Source organism: Micropterus salmoides, unplaced genomic scaffold (genome assembly GCF_014851395.1).
Source record: "Micropterus salmoides isolate LMB-PRFRI ecotype aquatic unplaced genomic scaffold, ASM1485139v1 Ms_hic_scaffold_21, whole genome shotgun sequence".
Classification (NCBI taxonomy): Eukaryota; Metazoa; Chordata; class Actinopteri; order Centrarchiformes; family Centrarchidae; genus Micropterus; species Micropterus salmoides.
The window spans coordinates 23,205,501-23,228,388 of NW_024041262.1; the positions used below are offsets into that span (position 1 = coordinate 23,205,501).

General features: G+C 38.7%; 1 protein-coding gene across 1 annotated transcript; it reads left to right on the forward strand.

Annotated features, from left to right (window-relative positions):
* Positions 1-312: 312 nt before the first annotated feature.
* Positions 313-16,449, forward strand: adam8b (ADAM metallopeptidase domain 8b). The gene is made up of 23 exons (XM_038734992.1): positions 313-807; positions 1,101-1,207; positions 1,916-1,989; positions 2,076-2,151; positions 2,877-2,953; positions 3,416-3,608; positions 4,720-4,779; positions 4,860-4,922; positions 5,025-5,194; positions 5,283-5,364; positions 5,475-5,617; positions 5,991-6,180; positions 6,573-6,662; positions 7,465-7,663; positions 9,361-9,463; positions 9,611-9,776; positions 9,858-9,938; positions 10,045-10,129; positions 11,418-11,538; positions 11,635-11,788; positions 11,933-11,971; positions 12,752-12,808; positions 14,191-16,449. Exons 1-23 carry the CDS (start codon positions 738-740, stop codon positions 14,317-14,319), a joined length of 2,529 nt encoding a protein of 842 aa, XP_038590920.1. The 5' UTR covers positions 313-737; the 3' UTR covers positions 14,320-16,449.
* Positions 16,450-22,888: the final 6,439 nt, after the last annotated feature.

A 22,888-nucleotide genomic window follows, 5' to 3' on the forward strand; every position in this document is an offset into this window, starting at 1 on the left:
AAAGACGTACATGTTAAAATGTCAACATATAGAGTATTTATCTGCTGGTTATAAGTAGATCTAACGTTATATTTATATTGTAGAATATCTTATATGTAAAATTTTGAGACCCGTGTTTTATTTTGTCTTTTTAAGCTGAAAGTTTGTCAGTAAAATGGGGAAAAAACGGAAGAATGCTTCAAGTGGGGAATTTCAAGAAATAGACGGAGCCACAAACTGAAGAACGCCTAAGCATTTCCAACAATTAGACGGAGCCATAAACTTAGTTGAACCGCGATTACATGGCGCCCCCGTGGAAACCTTAGGGAAAAGTTCCGTATCCAAATGTATTTTCCTGATGCCCGCTCTCTGGTTGGAAAGAGGAAAATGTTTTTCAGCGTGTAAACTCAACGTTTAAGGTAATCTTTCCGAAAAGTGTTCCGCTACGCACTCCTGCGCTAGACGTGCGTTACGCTTGGCACACAAAGTATTTGCGGATTTTATTTTAAAGTTTGTTTCGCCCCGGCCTAACATTTCATGGTTCCGGACATCTGCTGGATTACGAAAAAATAATTTTCAAAGATACAACCCGTCTTTTGTACAACAAGTGTTTTGTTTTATTTCACCGGAAGTCTGCTTTAAGTACGTGTCACCGTAGCATACTTGACTGTTTCTTTCCGGTAAACGTGTGAGGGGGCGATAAGAAGTAACCGGAGGCGGAGCTTTAACGGAACAGCTGGCCCGGAGTTAACGGGTAGATGAGCTGCAGTGCCCGAGCACAGCGCACCGACATGGGAGCGAACATGTTCTCACTGTGGCTGACATGGGGTAGGTTCAGAGTTCACTATTCTGCATTGAAATACTTTTTTTACGCGTTTGTTTTTGTTTCCCTACATTTTTATCCCGGTTGAATAAAACACACGCTGACAGGAAAACTTGGAGAAGAAGCTGTTAATGTTCTGTCCGCCGTTTGTAACGCCATTAAGTGCGTCTGAAGGCTCATATCGTTTGTAAAACTAATTTTTGTTGTCGCTATGTGAATGTAATTAATAAGAATTTTCAGACTGTATCCACTGAAATATTTCATGTAAATGCGAATAACAGTAAAGTTTTGTTTGCAGTTTGTCTCCTGCAGTGCTCTGGGATGTTGTCTCAGGTGGAGAGATATGAGGTGGTCAGACCTCAGAGACTTCCAGGGAGACAGAAGAGGAGCGTGCGGGACAACCAGGTGACTGACTACACCTCACCTGCCTCACACACCTGTGGGACCTGTAACCTGCATCATGTACTGATTCTGCATACAGAACATCATTTTGTGTGGGGGAAGAAGATCTAACACTTAGGGCCACATCACAATGTAAAAAGATACAGGTACAGAATTGTTATCATAAAAAAATGTACTTTAATATATAAAAAGTCAAAGTAATCATCTGTGTGTAGAAGTACAAATAACTTTTACTACTTTATATACGGTTGTTTATTTTCTTCATAACCTTATCATATGTTTTTTTTCTGTAAAACGTTTATCTTCAAAGTAACTACACCTCTAGTGCAGTAAAAAGTACAATATTTACTTATTAAACATTATGGAGTGTTATTGTAAAGTAGCATAAAAGCACAGAGTAAATGTACTTCATTTCTTCCCACCACTGCAATAGATTAAAGTACCAAACAGTATATAAAGAAGCTTCAATTATTTTCTTCTCGACCTGCTTTAAATATTACTTACACATCTGTGCATCACAGCTGTTAATACTCAATACTGCAATACCACAGAAAAAAAAATCTTAAAAACAGGTAAAAGACCAGTTTTTAATATTATTTTTTTCTGTGGTATTGCTATTTTTGCCCAAGTAAAGGATGTGAGTACTTCTTCCACCACTACAAATGTGTATAATTGTTACAATTATCAATAGTTGTCATGAATTTTCTACAGCTTTATCCTGATACAGTTCGGTACGAGTTGGCCATCGAAGGGAGGAACCACACAATGTATCTGGAAAAGAACAAGTAAATATCGTTTTTTTGTTTTCAATTCTTAACACTTAATATTTAAGTATTTGAAAAATAAAACTGTTTTCACCTGTATTAAATAGGAATCTTATTGGGAGAGGCTACACTGAAACACACTATTCAGACGATGGAAAGCGTGTGACAACGTCACCAAATGAGGTGAGATGTTACTTTTAATTTACCTTTGATGCATTATAATAATTGTTAGTTGCTGCGGAGAGATTATTTCTGTTAAAAATGTAGAAATCCACTGAAACCAGAGATGAGCTTTGGCTTAGTAGCCTATTTTCACTACTCCCAATACTGTATTTGACAAAATACTGTTTTTATTATAATTTGAACTACAGTTAGCTATATTTTATATTTAATTAATACAGTAATTTCAAAAGCATTTGAAAGAGTCAATGAGATTCCGTTTAATGATTTTTTATTCATGGAATAAATATACAAATGTCAATTAGAATCTGCATTAGACAAAAATCTGTTATAATAGTGATCAATTTGAGCCCGATGAGGTTTCCACTGAATTATTATTAATCAGGGTAACTAGTTGAAACCATTAGCAGGAGAGATACTCTCAGGTTGTACCTACTGCTTAGTATTTAACATGTCACACATTAAAACAAAAACATGGTTACGCAGAAATAAATGCTACATTGGTATCTGCAAACGCGTCAGTTTTGCCTTATTCTATGAGCAAAGGTAATATATTGTGACAGTATGGAGTTTACGCCAAACCCAGCATGATTAAGATCCGACATTCTTAACCTGTGAATCATAATTTTACTGAAGTTAAAAACAACCCTTTTTGAGTAACACCGTTAAAGAATAACGTAAAGTACGAACAGTGACGTCTTTGATCTGATGAGTGTATTTCCCTCCAGGAGCACTGCTACTATCACGGTCACATTGAAGGTGTGAGGGACTCTTCCGTCAGCGTTGGCATTTGTTCAGGCATTAGGTAAGAAAATTAAGATATTTTTAAACCTTTGAACTTCCTTATTCGTTTGTAATTCGCCGCTCGCCAGTGAAAGTTTCTTCAGTGACTTCAGTTCTTGTGAAACGTGTTGCTTCATGATAGCAATCAGTTGGTTTGTCAAGGTGTTTATGAAGCCTGCTTGTGTGTTGCTGTACCTGCGCTACAACTGTATTTAAATCTTTTTTTTTGTTGTGTTTTTAAATTCAGTTCTTTGCCTTTCGTAAAGCACTTTGAATTGCCTTTGTGTTTTAAAGCTGTTTTCAGCAAAGTTGGCTTTCCTTGTGGAAATCTTTTACATTATTAAAAATAATAAATGTGTTGAAACCTCAACCAAATCTTGTGGACAAAACCATTTTCCCCTGTATGCTGAATCATATTTATGCTGTTTTGCTTCAGAGAACCTACAAATTAAGTGTTTGTGTTGTTGTTTTTTTGTGTTTGCAGCGGCTTTGTGAGAGCCCAGCAGCAGGTTTACCTGATAGAGCCTCTGGGACAGTCCGACGATGGTGACCATGCAGTTTACAGACACGAGCACCTGAAGGTCAGCTGTGGCTCTTCGTCCAACACCACCACACTGTACGACCAGGACCAGGACCCGGGCCCTCGGCTCGCTGGCCTCTTCAAGTCCAGATCGTGGGTAAGTAACTAGGCCTGTCGTGATTACAACAACAACAATTACTTTTGTTGGATTATATAATGTTCCAGAAATAATTTCGATATAGTAAAATAGAGTTTAAGACCATTTTGTGCCACTTCCATAATAATAAATCAAAGAGCAATGAACGTTTTATTCACAAGACTATTCAGACATTGGAAATTGGAATGGGGAAAAAATACTAAAATAAAGAAAACATTAATTTAAAAAACCCACACAACCAAAACAAAAAATAAAATTGATGTGTCTGCATAGTTTTTATTGTTCACAGCACTTAGGTGCAAAAAGGCCCCAAGTCTTATAATGGTGGGGAAAATCCTGCTGTTTATTCTGGCATGATAATGGAGATGATGCTAAAATGTTGGAGACATTCTTATGGAAACAAACACGCATGTAAACAACAGGTAACATCAAGGTCAGCAAAAATGATCGAGGGCTCGATGTTCATATATTGTACGATAAGTCCATAATGTAATTATCGTCACAGGCCTGCGGGTGCCAGGAAATTATTATTTACACTGTAACATCAACATATACACCCTGGGTGTTTAATGTAAAGGCCAAGAAGGCACAAACAACTAGGAAGCAGCGTGCTGAGGCCACGCTGAGGTGCCAGAGTTTGGACATGTCGTGATGTAGCCCATTTGGGAACAATACTTTCATGCCATCACAGTTATCCCTGGTTTTTATTACTGTAGGTCACTGTTGTAAATGAATTATCAGCCCTGTTTTATGGTAATATTGGATTTTCATGTGGGTGTCGGTGTGAAGAAGAACATTTGAATTACCGTGTTTTTAATTTGCCAAATAAGATCGATTTTCCATTAAATGAAAAAAAAATCTGAAGATTTTATCCATGTCACTCCCTGAGTCATGAGTAAAACATTAAAAAACAGCACCTGTGTGTCCACAAACTTTTGGCCCCAACATGCAGGATGGATGTTTATGCTGAATGTACTATATGTAAATCAAGTATCTTATATCTGTTTCCTTTTCTGTCTGCTCTCTTATGTCTATAATTTTGCGCCTCTTTATGTTGATTTAAATAAGAATATTAGTTTGAAGGTTGTATCTGTTTCCTTTTTTTCTTCAGAAACCCATCGCAGGTCCACAGAGGTTTGTCGAGCTGTATATGGTGGTGGACAACACTGAGGTAAAAATCTCATTTTAAGTCCTTTACAACTTCCCAACGCTCAGTGAATCTGATCATGTTTGTCTCTCCTCTTCCTGCAGTATAAGCTACACGGAAGCAAGACTAAATCTCGTATTCTCGGAGTTGTGAATCACGTCGACAAGGTAAATTCAGGCTAATGTTTTAGAAGCTGTTCGTCTGCTGTCGTGCCGTCGGCGCTCTCAGCGCATTCACTCACTGAAAGCCGTCTCCTCCTCCGCTTGCAGCTGTATCGACATCTGAACATTCACGTCATGCTGGTGGGTTTGGAGATCTGGACAAACAGAGACTACATCGACGTTGACATTAATTCAGAGACTGCTCTGGACAATTTCCTCATGTGGCGGCAGGTCGATCTTCTGCAGAGGGCGAAGCATGACAACGCCCAATTTGTGACGTGAGGATCAGTCTTTGATATCTGCGCAGGTGTTGAACACAGTTATGCTGCCAGTTTGACCTGACGTTATACTTTCCTCACTCAACAGTGGAAAAGACTTTGTGGGAGATACCGTTGGATTGGCGAATAAGTTTGCCATGTGCACTGAAAACTCAGGTGGAGTGAATCAGGTATGAATCAAGACACTCGTCCTTTTACATCTGCAGATGAAGGGAGCAGGTTGGTGTTTCATGATGCATCCTGCTGAATTTAAAGCGCCATTGCTGCGTTTCTCTCCCAGGATCACCAGGATAATCCGATAGGCCTCGCCTCCACCATCGCTCATGAGATGGGACATAATTTTGGCTTGTCCCACGATGTTGAAGGTTGTGTGTGTGGTCCGTCTTACAGCAGTGGGAACTGTGTGATGGCAGACAAGCTCAGGTAAGGACGTCTTCCTGCTATTTTTTGTTTTATGTTTGTTTTTTTGCAAGAACGTCATAAAGATTCAGCTTGGAAGTATGTGGCCAAAAGTTTGTGGACTCCCCCTATCCTAGTTTTGAGCCAGGCCACTCAGTTCCAGTTAAGGGACATCTTAATGCTGCAGCGTACAAGGATATTTTAGACACAACAGTTCTTCCAACTGTGCGTCAACAGTTTGTGTTTGACTCTTTCTTGCGTCAACATGATGATACCTCTGTGCACGCAAGCACATCCGACGTCCACATAATTTTGGCCACATGGATTATAAACTGTTTTAGCTCTTGTCTTAAATTTAAATCTTTTGTAAAGCTGAAATCTCTTTGCTCCTCTTCAGGACAGGAAATATAGCGTTCCCGGAGTTTTTCAGCAGCTGCAGTGTGAAGCAGCTCGCTGAATTCATGGAGCGAGCTCAACCCAGCTGCTTGTCCAAACCGTCAGACTCTGTTAAGACCATCGCTGTGGGCCCTCGCTGTGGCAACGCCCTGTTGGACCCTGGAGAGGAGTGTGACTGTGGCACTGTGGAGGTACAACCTTCAGTAGAGGCTAATGACACTGGTTGTAATAGATTTTTGAGACCTTGGAAAGTTTAAATATATTATTTGGTGAAGGACGACACCATTTTGGTTTTCTGTTTAAGCTGACTAGTGTGGTTTCCTGTATGTGAGGTTAGCGCTAATAAAAGGGAAGTTAGTGGTGATTCAGGGCATCCAAAGCTGAAGTTTGGCCTCGAACATTAAAATAGTTTTCCTGTGCGCTCACATCTTTTCAGAGAGACGAAATTCTTGGCAGAGATGCTGCATGTGTGGGAGAATTAAATCTGATGTGTTTCAACTGAACTTCATTACTGCAAATTCCAGCTGAAAGTGTAACTGGATAGAAACACAACTGAAAAAGATTGTGGGTTTTTAATTTTTAGGAATGCAAGAATTCTTGTTGTGATGCCTCAACTTGTCGTCTGACTGAAGGATCCCAGTGTGCTCATGGACAATGCTGCGACGAATGCCAGGTACTTTAGCTACCATTACCCTTTAGCTAGCTTTAAAAGTTGGTTTCTTATACTTTACCTGCTTAAAGCCCAGAGTAAAAACACCAGAATCCCAAACATATGATTAACAATACCTGCTAAAATCGACATGCTAAAATGCTGATGTTTTGAATATCAGAGTTATTACATCCAGAGGGGAACATGAATGCACTTAATTGAATGGCATGATATATTTTACTCGCAAATGTACCAGAACCTCATGGTGGCACCTGAGGAAAAAGTCAGGGGATCACAAAAGTCATCAGGATTTATCCTCTGGGAACCACAAATGTTAAAACAAAATGTTGTGCCAATCCGTCCAGTATACGTTCACTTTGAATGACCTGCTGTTCACACGAGCAGAGAATCAGAGGTCAGTAGGATTAATGGCAATCCATCTAATAGTTGTTTAGATATTTCAGTCTGGCCCAAAGTGGTGGACTGACCTACTGACTGACAAACCAACATGCTGCTAGCATTGCTAAAAAAAACCCTGCTAGACTTGGTCAAGAAAGCCAGATCAGCTCCATTACAGCAGGTTACAGAAAGGCCAGTCATACAGACACACCCTGCTTCTTCCTAATAACTGGGAGGAGGTTACTCTTCGAACCACATTAAAACAGCAGCAGTTCAATAATAACAGGAAACAGAGGGTGATATCCTTCTGTTTCCGTCAACTCACCACATCCTTCTGCATGAAATACCACTTAAATACACAAGCTTAATTATATACCGTTTACAAGAAATTCTAACTAAATCAGCCGAAATGTACTTTAACCCACAGTTAAAACTGGCTGGAAGTGTGTGCAGAAAGTTGGCCGGTGACTGTGACCTGCCTGAATACTGCACCGGAGTGTCTGAGGATTGTCCTGAAGATAGTTTTGAGATGAACGGCAAAGCGTGCTACGACCAGGCACCGGGCTACTGCTACAACGGCCAGTGCCCCACACTTGAGCAGCACTGCTGGAGGCTGTTTGGATCAGGTACCCTCATCACACTGCTGTCAGTATGGTCATTCAAGTAAAAGAAGTAAAAACAGGGGTTTCTGTGTTTTCCATTTCTTGTTAATAGACAAGATGAGCCTGAAGGAGCTTTAGTTATTAGTCTGTTTTCCGTCACATGGTAGAAATGGCTCATTCTAGCAAGGATTTAATAGTGTGCACAAGGACTACAGAGAACTTGAATGAATAGCGCTCTCACAGAATATAGGAGTCTCTGCATCTATAAAACAAGTGTGTATTTATCAAGCACATTTTTACTATCTCCAACTTTAATGGTGTCTGTAACATCATGCAACATCTCTTGTGCCTGAACCTTAACATATAGTATCATTGACAGAGATGTCCCGAGCCCCATCATAAGATCTCCACCAGAGTTAAAAACAAAGGTTATACAGTATTTAAGCCAGGAAAAGAAACAACACAGATGATAAGAGATAGTGGGTTAAAAAAGACGATTTGACTTACTGAATCAAAATCATGACACAATATGTTTATAACCTGACAGTAGAGATGACAGGAAATGAGGGGAGAGAAATGAGGAACGACGTGTTCTCATGGTCAGTAAACGCCAGATCACCAGGGCACCCCTGGCTTTTGACATATTGATTTATGGTCTCAAAATTATGACTTAACTTGTTGAAAACAGGCCCCCTTTTCCAGGAAAAACGCTTAAAATAACATACCCAAATAAATCAGGAATAACTCCTCAACCATATGGCCTAGATGCGTAATTCTGGTCTCCTTTGGAAGGTCAGAAGCTAAGAAATATCAATCCATTGTAAATTAACATATTTATTTTACCATTACAGACTAAATTGAGATGCAATACGGAAAAAATAGGATATTTTCAACCTCGCCTAAGCTATATTTTAATGCAATAAACCATCAAAACCATCATAAGATTAAGGAATAAGATTATAATGCAACTGAACATATTTTAATACACCTGGAATGCACTTGTAACTGTAAATTTGATGAAAATAAACTAAAATACAACAGTTATCATACAATATTTTCAAAATATACCAGGCGATTGTCCATATTTTGGCAATATTTACTGTTTAAATGTTGATTTTTTATTGGGAGTTATATTTAAAACACTATTCATGTATACAACCACGTTCTAAATAACATAACATTGAAGTATTGATAAAAACTGTGAATATTCATCAACATTTCTGTCACCAAAAGCACCCCCATGCTTTATAGGCCTGTAGCTTTAGAACGGAGTGATGGATACTCTGGTTGTCTGTGTAGCTCCTACGGGTCGGCCACCAAATGGCCACCAAGCAAAAAAGGCCGTAAGTCAGCGGTTTTGACGATCGTGTGCTGCACCTGGTATCTCTGGGCATCTGTGTTAAATTAATATTGTTAACCAGTCTAAATAGAAATAGTATTTTTTTTATTTTTCCATTCATCATCTTCCTTTTATACCAACAGTCATTACAAACTCATTCTGTGCAGCCAAAAGCATTTTTAATTTTAGATTCTGTGACTCTAATTCTATTTCTCAACTTTAATTTGAAAAAGTCAAAATGTTGACTTTGTATTTAATACTTTTTTAAAAAGTATTTTTTATTTTTACCATTTTTAACTTTTCATCTAGTCTTTTTCTTATCCTGGCATTAATGGTCCTCCATATATTTAAGACGTTAACCATGAACATCTTCTTTCCTCAGGGACCAGAATTGGAGCAGATATATGTTTCGACCTGAACAAACGGGGCATAGAAGGTTTAAACTGCGGGAGGAACAAGTTCGGCTACACCCCTTGTACAGCACAGTACGTATCATCAACACACACTTCTTGGTTTCCATTGGTTTATCACAAAACGCCCGTGAAGGAAACTTGGCACACAGAATGACCCCGTGCTAGCAACAACTGTCAAAAAAGTTCTTGATTCATTTATTCATTTTTCTTTTGTTGTAGGAATCTTAAATGTGGATCTATATTTTGTGGAGGAGGGGGTGAGTCCATCACAGGTAAAAGGTCATCCTACACTGTGAACGGCATTGAGTGTAAAGTACCTGTGGATGATGATAAAACTAGAAACATCGACATGGTGCCAAAAGGAACCAGATGTGGAGTAAATAAGGTAAAACTTTCAGTTGGAGACACATTATATGGAGTTTTGTTATGTTGGATGTTTTGCTCAGAAGTGAACATTTGTGCACAGGTTTGCCTCGACAACAGATGTGTGGACGTATCAGTCTATGGGCAAACAGAGGATTGTGCCAAGAAATGCAACAACAAGGGGGTAAGAGATTTATTTTAACTTTTAAGTTTTCAATTTGACTCCTCTGGACCAAAGTGCCATTGAGATGACTCATGTCTGGATTCATTTTATTGCATTTTGTCTTCAGGTGTGTAACCACAAGAAAGAGTGCCACTGTAATCCTGGCTGGGCGCCACCCTACTGTGACATCCAGTATGCAGATTTACCTCAAGGTACAGGACGCTTCCCGGAAGTGGTTTTATGACAGGAAACAAAGTCCAACTTTCTGAGGAGGTTTGGTTGCTCTTGGTCAGCTCTCAGTGAGCAGCACAGAACTAAAAACAGGTCACACCTGCTGGTTGAATCATTCTTCCAGTTAGTAATTAACATGAATGATTCATTCTTTGTGATTTCCTATTTTCTTCCAGCTCTGACCTAATCGAGTGTTCCTGGTAAATCTTAAAACTGACCTCAGTTAAATGTAGTGCGGCTCGATTTATGGAAAATTATTTTGTTTAATATTGAAATCAGTTATTTAACACCATTACTCACTGACTTGGAAAAAAATCATGCATTTATTGAACCTAAAAAAAAAATGAATAGTGAATTTGCTTGTATTTTAAATATAATGTAACTGAAAATCACTCAAATTGATTAATCCATTATTAAAATAGTTGATGATTAATATACATCCCTGAGTTTTAAAATGATGAATCTACCTTGATTAATCGGTGCAGACACCTCCATGTAACAAATCTTGCAATCTCAAGTTTTTGTCGCTGTTCTTTGTTGGACTCCTTGAAGCGTTTCCAAACAGCTGAATTGGTTTTACCTTTCTCTCTCCGTCGTCTTGGCTCGAGCTGAACTAAACTTGCCACAGCCTGCAGAGAGTGAGTTTGGGCTTCACAGTAAACGACTAAAAAAAAACAAATAAAAGGAAGAAGAACAGAAAGATAATAATAATAATCTTTCTTTGTAGAGCACTTTTCAAAAACAAGTTACAAAGTGCTTTAACAAGTGTAAAGACAATAATGCAAAAACAATACAAGATAAAACATTGAAAAGAATAGAATAAAATAAAAGGGATAAAAGGCCAGAATTGTGAAATGCTTTAGCACAGAGTGTTCAGCACTTTCTTCTTTCATCACCAGGACAAATTGAAGAACTCGTGAAACCGGTATCTTCAGTAAGCTGCTTCATTGTGCATTTTCCCTAAATTATGGTGAAAGAAGTTGCTCGTTATAGTGAAGACAGTGATGGTGTAAGACTGTTGACTAATTAGAAATGACACCACTCTTTCTGAGTAACAGAACAGCTTTCCTCTTGTTTTTGTGCAAATGTCAGTCTGGGGTGGACCAGGTGACCGGCATTTCCGTCCCGAAGCTAGAGTGCCTAAAAATTAGCCATATATTTAGTATACGTTATGACTTAAACTGTGCATTAAAATGATTACACCAACAGAGATAGTGTCTATTAGAAAGTGCAGCTGTAACGGTGTAATTTCCCTCTCTATGTCTGCAGGTCAGAGTGGGATAATAGCTGGTGTGTGTGCAGTTCTCTCCATCCTCCTGGTGATCACAGTACTGACTGCAGGGCTGATGTGCTGTAAAAAGGACAACATGGACAGATACACCTCTAAATGGTATTGATTTCATTCTCTTCGCGTTTCATATTCGGCTCTGCCCATGTCTGTTTGTTGGTCTTTCCTTTCCCAGCTGAATACATTTCGTGTTCACAGGAAAGTGCATTCAGACAAGTCGAAGTCGGTGATCCAGGAACCACATGTTAAAGAGAGAGTGCACATCAGTCAGCCCACTTTCGTGGGATCAACAGCAACACGAGCCAGCGCTCCTCTGATTGTTGGTGTGACTCCCTGCAGACCCGCTCCACAGGTACAGAGAGCAGTGATGCTAAAGGAATTACTCATGGAAATTCATGTCAGGGGGCAATTAGTTAATCGTGTGTGGGCAGGTTACAGCTGTGAGTGTATGAAGAACATAATTTGCAATATCAGTGTTTTTTTTTTTCCTCCCCAGCCTCCAAGGAACTTGTCTTCTACCTCACAAACTGAGCCGGTAAGCTTAAAAAATGCATAATAAAAACTGAAGATTCAGAATTGAGATCCCGAAGTCAAATTAAATAACACACGGAGAAAGTTGTCTGTATTCAGATGTGTGATGTGCAACTGCTTCAAGGATAAGGCTGCTGTAATTGTGTAATCTTAATACTTACTGTCAACAAATCCCATGAAAAGACTCAAAACCAACAGTCTGTCAGTCCATCACTCAGACTCAAGCCCATAGGTTCCCAAGAAACATTTCTTTTAAAAACACATCGCAGTTTTTTAAAAGGCTCAGTAATCTCCTAAAACAGCCACTCACTGTAGTTAGTAATGAATTGTTACTCAAATAGGAGGAAATCCTGCATTTGTTGGGGACTATTTGCAGCGGCGGATGAATCCAAGTGTGGTGCTTTAGTGAGTATTTGGGGCAGCAGGACGGTGGATGTGAGTCAGAATAAACTACATGGTAGTGAAGGAACATGTCACCCAGTGCAACAGTGAGACTCATTGATGTGTTTTTAATAGTTTTTGGACAAAGACGGAGCTCTATGGCTCAGAGGAAGAAGATATATCAGGCTGAGATACACACAGGACTTGGAAGGAGATACATTAACTGTTGGTTTTGTTTTTTTCATTGGATTTGTTGACAAGAAGAAACATGTATAATATCTCTGAGTGTGTGTATAGCGATGTACATTTAGTTAACTGAAAACTACTTGAGTATACGTGAGTTGTGTTTAAAGTGAAAAATCAAACGTAAATATCTTACTGACTTTCTTCTTCTTTACCACAGACCAGACCTCCTCCTTTACCTCCATCAAAACCTTTCCCGCCTCTGAATAAAACACAGGTGAGTCACACCTGCAGCTGCTTTCACTGGTCTCAGTTGCAGCTTCTCTAATGTGTGGATTTGCTGCTTTTCTCAGTTTTAAGTATAGTTAAGTATAAACTGAATATCTTTGGACTGTTGGACAAAACAAGAATTTTTTTTGACATTTCATAGACAAAATGATGACTTGATAGATTCATCTTTAATGACAACAATGATTCGCTGCAGCCTTTTCTAACTATTCTAAATATTTTTGTATTTGCTATTACACCCATATATTTATATTATGTATTCCACACACACTACAGAGCGGTAGTCAATGGAGAGAGACAACTGTTCCCTGAACTACACAGATGCTGATAATTTTGTCCTTCAAAACAAAAATGTTCTTTGAAGTTAGCTTCAGTTACATTAGCTTGACTTTCAAAATTACATTTTAAATTGATAAACATCATGTGTGTAATTCAGGGCACAGTTCAAACGCGTCTCTCGCCGCTGACTACTGTACATATTTTTTTCCAAAATAAGTTGTTGGTCCACTGGAATAGGAGGGACTTTCTGCTCTCTATAGATATCCCAACTTCATTATGACTAACTGAGTCTGTCCCAATTACCCACAGTAGTCAAGTGACTACTTGTGTGCTGCATTTTCAGTAAATACATGTCTCTCACTCGAGATCGGACACTTTCACAAAAAACTTTCCCCTTTATGAACTCAAACAGGCCGTACAAATCACTCAGGAGCTGAAGAAGTAATACAATAAATCAAGACATTTAAATGAGTTTTTGGTGTTCTTACAGCAGCCAAGAGTATTTAAAGAGGTGTCCATCCTGAGCACGTCTGGCAACTTATATTTTATGACATAAACTATTTTTGTTTTTTGTAATTTTTTTATTCCAATATAAAGAAGTAAAGGGAAAGCATAGAAACTTCCTGTCCCAGTTCTTTTTCCCACGTCTGTTTGATGACAGTGGTATGGTACTTGAAATGTTGTATTCTATTTTATATTCATTATGTTTTATTGTTTATCTTTAAATTCATATGAAAAGTGTTTAAACGATTGAACTGTTAAACCTTTATGCGCCCAAAGTCTAAACTGCATACCCAGACCAGTGACCTTTCTTCTTTGATCAAATTTATTTAGTAATTTTAAATAGTTCTTTATCCATTTCCTGCCTCTTTAAACGGTAGTAATTCCCACTCCCTCTCCCCCGGGGATCATGAACGTCTTATCTTAAAGTTGCATCCCATTTTCATGGATTAGACTGCCATCCGTGTTTGGGACCAGATAAAATCACAACAAAACTAAACATCTCTCCCAAACCTCCACACTTTTAGGTGCAGAGATAACAACTTCACATTTATAAAATATGTCTGAAATTAATCTTGTTTTGCCTTTCAGTACAAGGCAGCCAAACCAGGTCCTCCTCCTGTACCTCCGGTGAAGCCCAGCCCCCGTCCGGCTGCCAGAATCAAGCCATGCACTCCTCCACCGCCGCCATCGAAGCCACAACTTCACAGACTCACATGAAAGTCTTACTTAAAGTATCAAGTTTGACCAAAGCAGAAGACATTCAGCATGCAGTTGTGTTTATATAAGAAGAAAACCATGTTTTTTGGGATCAGACGTGTGAGTCAGAGAACTGAGAGTTTGGAAAAGTTAACTCTTCAAAGCCTTTTTAAAGATGCCGAAGCTTCATCGACTGAGAATGTCTTTGATGACACGAGACCAACAGCTTCACCGCTGCTGTGGAAAAGTCTCCATTAACTGCTGCTGCAGTTGTTACTGTTGTGCGTTTGTAAAAAAAAAAAAAAGAAAAGTTGTTCTTTCTGCTAACGTCCTTTGTAACAATGTGTTGCCTTGCTGCACTTTTGTTAATTTGAGGGAAATAGTGCTCAAATTGAAATGTACTTTATATATTTATTGAATGTTTGTGCACGGGACTGTACGGAAATTATTAGACGGGGAAATGGGATTGAAAAGGTTGGGAGGGTTATGTGTTTTTCCTTTTTGGTGAAGGGCAGATTTTATTTCAGCCTTCAATCGACCTGCAGCCTAAGCACTGCTAATATAGGTCAACCTGCAATAACTGATCTGATGATCACATTTTAATTTAAGACGGCGAACTTGTTAGCATACAGTTGCTTATTTACACATCCAGCAGCTACAGAGCAACATTCATGTGGTGGAGTCGTGTTTCTGGCCACTTGATGAACTTGAGTCCGATATTCTCTCTTTTAACTCTGTTTTGGTCTCCACCAGCTCCTGAGGGAAATATCTGGCGCTTTAGCTGCTAAATGCACCACCATGTTCACCAGCCAGTGTTTAACTGTTTGCTGTTGAGCAGGTCATGTAAAAGTGGGTTTTACAGTTGTCACTTCTCTATAGGTTCATCACTACGAGCGACCCCTTTCACATTATCATCAAAATATTGCATATAGTCTTGTGAAGTTTTTATTAAATGAACTGGAGAGGGTTTGAGCTCTCCACTCCAATAATTTCCGTACAACTGTGTCCAAAGCCAGGCAGCCTTCTATGAGGTTACTTTTGTATAACTTGCACTGTACTTGAAAACCTTTGAATGGTACTCACAGTATGGGAGTCTTTGCACAGTTCGGATGACCTGTGTGAAAAGCCTTTTTTTTTTACTGCACTGATATGTCTCTAGGTCAACGATCACCTTGTAAGTTAAATTGTCTTAAAATACAAAATATCAGTTGGTATGACCACAATCCTACTTTTTAATCTGTCTACCCAAGAGAGAGCCTTTTGTTGCAACAATTAAAGGGCACTTTTTATTACAAAAGTATGAAGAGATCATGTTGCATCAGGAGATTACACAAGTTATCAGTGTGAAACAAGGCGTGACAGATGGCTTCTTATCTCTGTGCTTCTTTTTGTGAATTGCATAATGATTAAGTTACATTTTGTCCACGTCTGTGTCTTTTCTTGTAGAACATGATTGTTAACCTACTCAGATGTCTTGTATTGTTATTCCAAGGACACTGAATCTACATCTGTCAGCAGTTAATTTACATTTATTGGTCCTCGGTGATTAGCTAAAGGAAACGGGGAAGCAGCAGTGAGTCAGAGCTGTGCAGCCGGGCTCAGACCCCCGGCGTGAGCTCCTATCGTCCGGGTTTCCAGCTCAGGCTTCTTAAACAGTCAGACACAAAGGCTGATGGGCTTTTATTTTTGTTTCCAGTTTAACAGACTCAAGACTTATCGTGGGAAACAAACCAAGAACTTTCTAAGTGAATTAGCAATAAAAGCTGATCCAAAGGCCAGCACGCCAATATTAGCACATCACAGATATACATGTTGGCTGATAAGGTGCCTTTTGAAACGGTGTCACATTTACTTTAGTTTGTAGATGCCATGCGAGCACGTTGGCTCTTTGGATGGCAATGTCAGTTTTATGTTCCACCACTTTGGTTCAGACTGAAATTTCTCAACTATTAGATGGATTTCCTTTAAATTTTGTTGAGACATTCATGTTCCCCAGGTGATCAATTCAGGCTAAACAGCCAGATTTATTTCTCAGGAGTTGGTAGAGACCAAAAATGAGCTCGAAAGGGAGTGAAAATTCAACTTTGCATTTATGGAGAGCATGCTGAGGCAGTGTAATGATTTAATTAAAGGTACAAATTTTCTCATTGATCACCCTGGATTTGCCTATTTGTTAATAAATACTGTTACAATGTAAATGAATCACATGCCTACATTATGGTATGATTAGTTTTTTAAAGTTGAGGTATACAGTCAGACACATAAGCATTCATTTAATGAGAGAGAGAGATAGGCTATTTAATTCACATTTAATTATCAAAATATAGTGCCTATGTGAAGGCTAATAAGCTGAATAAAAACTGAAAAAATAAATATATAAATATATTTACTGACCAATCATAAAAATGGTGATAAATTTATTGAGAAATGTTTGTAGATTTTTCTTTTCAAAGTTTTACTGTAGCAGTTTGAAAGACAAACAGCTACTCAGTGCTGCACAAGTACTGTATTTCTGACTAGAAAACATTTATAAAAGGAAGTTCAAAAATGTTTTTATTAGGATAAACCCCTTGAGATGCACCATCTCGTTTTCAAGGGGGTCCTAAAGTACATCACAACCATCAAAAACAATGAAAAAAAGAAAAAGTACATCAATTATATATTTGTCAATGTATAGACAGACAACAAACACATATAGACCAACAAATACAGAGCAACAACACCAGAAAAACAAAACAAACAAACAAAAACAACCCACAATAATAGTTACAGAAATATAAAGAACTTTACAACCACTAGATGGTCAAACTGGCCAATAGTACATATGAAATTGTATGTACATGGATCACAAAATAATAACACAATTAATTTTAGTATAGGGTATAAACAATGTGTCAGCATCATTCATTACATGAGCAATCCATCACAAGGTAAGAAGACAGGGTATGCTTAAACATCCCAAATGAAGCCATGGATCTAATATCAGCCCAATCCAATGGGGCTTTAAACATAAAAGCTCTTTTGCCAACTGATTTCTCAGCTCGAGGGACAGAGAAATAATGCTGAGCAGAGTGCCTCAATTGATCATTTGAAATAACAGGAACAAGATACTGTTGTAAATAAGAAGGGTAATTGAAATGAATACACTTGAATATAAGTTGAAGCCAGTGAATATATCTTCTTATGTTTAGAGATGGCCATTTAAGAGCATTATACATTGTGCAATGATGCGTGAGAAAGGGACATCCAAGGACAAATCTGCAGAGTCTAGTATATGCTGTTTTAAGACGGCAAATGTCTGATTTTGCAGTGTTTTGATAAACAACATCACAGTAGTCAAAAATTGTAAGAATAAGTTGAGAGGCAAGTTTCTTACGCACACTAAGCGTAAAGCAATTACGAGATCGATGTAGAGCATTAATTCCATAGTTGACTTTATGTAAGTCATGATCAATATGTGGTTTGAAAGAGAGCTCAGAATCAAACCATACTCTAAGATATTTAAAATTTTCAACTTTAAGCAGAGGAGTACAGTCAGAACAAGTTATTATACACGAACCAGGTTTGGATTTGAGTTTCTGTCTGGTATCAAAAATCATAAGATATGATTTTGCTTTGCTGAGCAATAATTTATTATGAAGAAGCCAATCTTGTAAGATTTTGAAATCATACTGAAGACAAGCTTTAATTTGTGGAAGATCAGGTTTAGATGTATATAAGACAGTGTCATCAGCATAAAGTTGAGCACAACAGTTATTGAAAATAGATGGTAAGTTATTAACATAGATGGAAAAAAGAAGTGGTCCCAATGTTGGGCCCTGGGGCACACCTCTGTTGTGAATCAACAAATTAGATGTATTCCCATGTAGGATGACACATTGTTTTCTATTGTGGAGATATGAACTAAACCACAGGACTGCATTTTCAGAAAGACCAATAGCATGAAGTTTATCTAAAAGTAAATAGCGATCAACAAAGTCAAAAGCTTTAGTCAAGTCAATAAATATTGCACCTGTAAGTTCACCATTATCTGCAGCAGAGAACACATCATTAGTGAATTTAAGAAGGGCAGTAGATGTAGAGTGGTTAGACCTAAAGCCAGACTGAAATGGTGATATTGTTGGCACTAAGATAATGTGAGAGTTGATTATAAATACATTTTTCAAACACTTTGGCAATAGAACATATAATAGATATGGGTCTATAATTGTTAAGATCTAATAAATCTCCTCCTTTATGTATTGGAGTGATGCGTGCACATTTCCAGATGGCTGGTAACTCACATGTAGACAAAGAGAGACTGAATAAATCAGTAAGTGGATACATAAGTATATGGGATGCTAGTTTGATAAAGTTATTTTCTAAACCATCAAGTCCAGCACCACTGTTCACTTTTAATTCATTAATGGCATTCTGAACTTCATCTGGTTGAATTTTCCTAAAAGAAAAAGAACTGTGACTGGGCGAAGTATTATTAAAAAAGCCAGTACTCGGATCAGATTTGGGTAGTTGGATAGAACAAACAGAGGAGAAATGGTGATTGAATGCTTGAGCAATAGATAGGGAGTCACGTAGTATTGTATTAACAACTCGTATTTGATTAATAGGATGTTTATCGGATGTATTGATAATAGTTTTAATTTATAATATTTAATAATAAAATTGCTACTGAGGCTTTCCTTATAGTAATTAGATTTTGCATTACGGGTTTTAGTCTTGGTCATAGTTCTCAGCTGCCTGTATACTTCCCAATCAGCATTAGTCCTTGTTCGGCAGAATATTGACCATGCTTTGTACCTCTGCAAGAGACTAATAAGTTCAGGGTCAATCCAGGGGAGATGATTACCCTTGACCATAACAGTTTTCCAAGGAGCATGTTTGTCCAAGACTTCAATAAACTCCGTGTAGAAGAAATCCCAGGCGTCTTGTACATTAGGTATAAGTTGGTATCTGTCCCAGTTAATAGCAATCAGATCATTGATAAATACATCTGAATTCAGTTTCTTGTGTTGTCTGGTTTTGATTTAGGTAGTTTGATTTTCCATACACAATAGACTATCGAGTGATCACCACAGCAGTCAGACATAACACCTACACTTAAGAAATGGGTGTGAAACGAGTATCCAGTCAAGCAGGGATTGAGTTGTAGGGGTGATTTGAGTAGGCTCCTTAATTAGCTGTGTGAGATTTAAACTACTAAGTAAATTTTTTACTTTATCAGATGATTTATCTAACCAGTTTTTATTGAAATCCCCAAGCAAGATAATTTCATTTTTACAGGAGATGGAGCTGATAGTGGATATCAGGCGATCAAAGGTTTCAGCTGGTGAAGAGGGTGGTCTATATATGCTCCCAATAATTATACATTTATTTGTATGAAAAATTACCTTAACAAAAACACATTCAAAATGTAGAGGCTCAACTGTGGGTATGGTCACCTCAGATATGATCTCAGAGGAAACATATATAGCCACACCTCCACCTCTGGAGCACCTATCAGATCTAAATAGGGAAGGGAAGTAAGCCTACCATGCTTCAATACTGCACACAAAGTCTACTTCTAAACCACTGATGTTCATGGAAAATCCTTTGCAAAAGTCTTTTCAATCAATTTGTATCAAAGCATTTGTTTTAGCCTTTTTAGAGTTAGTAAGTTGCAGACATTTAATAAGTTAATAAAAGACAGTTCACATCCTATTTTTTGTGTTCTTACTGTCACACATTGTTGGCCTATGTTTATTATCATCATAGCTGTGTATTCAGCTCTGACAATATGACCACTAGTCTGTTGCTGAGCTGTGATAGAGTGAGACCGAGTTCATCTGATTTCAGTAGCAGCTAGCTTATTATAATGTCCATTGGTATCAATCTTAAAACATGTTTTTAGGAAAGTATTAAGTTATGATATACCACCACTGGCACACCACAGACCTGTTGTTGCAGGGCCCCCGAGGGGTGTGGCCCCCACTGCGGCAGGCGTCCCTTATTTTTCTGTATTGAAGGTAGCAACCCTAGTGCTGCTGTCCATTCCAGTCCCAATAAAGCTCTATTAGAAATATGACAACACGCATTATTGATCAGAACTTTCTCCGACCGTACACGCAGGTTGACATTACAAACATGCGCAGTAAATGTAACTTGGCAAGCCAATCGGGCCTGGCTCACAGCCGGAGTTCATCCTAAAAGGTGTCAGATGGTGTTGAGGTCTGGGCTCTGAGCAGGCCAGTCAAATTCTTCCAGACCAAACTGTGTTTTTTATGGACCTGGCTTTGTGCACGGGGGGCTTTGTCCTGTTGAAACAGGAAAGGGACAAACACCAACTGTTGCAACAAAGTTGGAAGCCCACTATTGTCTTAAACAGTGGTTCTCAAACTTCTGTCAAGCCCTCCTTTAGAAGCCGAAAAAAGCCCACCAACTCCATCAAAAGTGGATTTCATTTTTTTTTCAATCATTAACAACACGGGGGATTGAAATAAAACAAAAGATACTGTTTAGCTAAATAACCTCGCTTGCCTTTTTTTGGTTATGCCACCAAATGAATCACATTCCTGCCACTTAAGATTCACTCAACATCCACGCCCCCCCTGCAGTGGAATTATGCCCCCCAGTTTGAAAGCCACTGGTCTAGTATCCTTGTAGTGTGCTGTAACAGCAAAGAATGTTTTTCCTTGCCATTGCTGCCAAGAGCTTGCTCATTATGGGAACTGTTGGGGGTCTGTTATTGATATTAGAGTAGGCTATAGTCTAGACCTGCTTTATAAAAGCCATGAGATAAACTGATGATTTGTTGCTGTATAAATAAAACATTTATTGAAATTAAGATTTCCCCTGCAGCAAACTGTAGCAGAGGTTTTGGAAGACTTCTTTTCTCTGTTAACTGCTCAGAAATCCTGACACACTAACCCACACAAATAAATCTAACCACTAAAAAAAAAATCTGATTTGAGGCTCTGATAGGGGAGCTGAGCGTTGAGGAATGTAGGCCGGAGCAAGGGGCTGGTTTCTCACCGAGAGCTCGTCTGATTCACTCTGATTCACACGCCCAGCAGCTCATAAAACAACAAAGTTTACAATGAGTGTGGCTTGTTCTACAGCGAAGCTTTGTCTCGGCTTGTTGCCCTTCTCAGATCAGCGGTTTACTGGGCTCTGTCTGCAGGAGATGATACGTGATGACGACATCCCTCATCAAAGGGATCAGAGCGTTTAATCAAAACGTGCAGCCATCTGTGTTTGTGATCCGATTTCACTTCCAGTCTTTTCAACAGAATAAAATCAAACAATGACAGGTCTTTGTGTGGTGTTCGAATGCCTTCTGTTGGTGATGTACGACGCACTTTTAAGGTTTCTGGCTGTGACTGTATCTTAGATAAATAATCTTAAAGCTCCGATTACATCTTATCACTTTTGAATGTTTCTGGCGTGACTTTCCATGCTCGTAACCCTCCTGACAAATGGTAAAGCAGGAGGAGGAGGCTGGCTGAAAGTGAGTCCTCAACTAAACCACAAACTCATAAACAGCAGGTCACGAGAAGGAAGGAAGAATGAACAAGATAATCTCTGCAGCTCAGTGACTCACTGTTGGAAGGCTGAGCCACTCCAGTTAAACAGTCAAAGTATCCTGATTGTTTCCAGCTTCACCTTTCTCATATCAGGACAAACTGCAACCATACTTTTCCTAAAAGTCTCCTCTATTGTGCCACAATTTGAAAAGTGACATGGAGGCCCCAGAGGGTGAAGATAAGGGTCCTCTCCTCCTCCGGACAGTGTATCTTGTGCAATGAGTGCAGGAGTCAGTAAATTTGAGGGTTTACTGTGGACATGGGACCTTGTATTGGATGACTTTGGATGTCAACTGGTAGTACAACTTGAAGTTAAATTTAAAAGTAAAGAGGGGTTTGAATAAAATCCTCAATAGTGAACTGACACAAGCACGCTTCACTTTGCCAGACTCTTCTTGCCTTTAGATATATATGAAAGTCTGAATATATGGAATGAAAGTCTGAATATAGTGAATGAAATCTGACGTCATTGATGAAGTGTGACACTGTTAGTGAATCAGCAAGAAAGCGTCCAACGTCTGCAATTTTGAGCTATGAAGAGATTATAAAAACACTGGCGAATGCATGTATGAGCCAAAATACTGGAAACCACATCCAGTACCGTTCTCCTAATTTAGAAATGTATTCTTTTATTGTGGAAGACCAAATGCAGGAACCCTCCCAGGCCAGGCAGTTCCCGTTTATCAGGCTGAAATACGCCTTTAACCTCACAGGTGCCCCCCACAACAACCCAAAAGGGCTCAGGCAGTAACTTTTTAACGAGCAAAATCCTGTGTTTAACCAGAAATAACTGTTATATCGCTCTCTTCAAAGCCACCGAACTCCATTGACAAAAAATATTACCGCTGCCAGGTTATTTTTTTTCTGTGACTTTGGTGTTTAAAAGATTAGTTTGGATGCGAAATAACTTGAGCTGTTGTTGGGGCACCTGTGAGGTTGAAGGCCTGATAAACAGGAACTGCCTGGCCTGGGAGATTTCCTGCATTCAGTCTTCCACGATGAAAGAGAATAAATTATTTCATCAGGAGAAC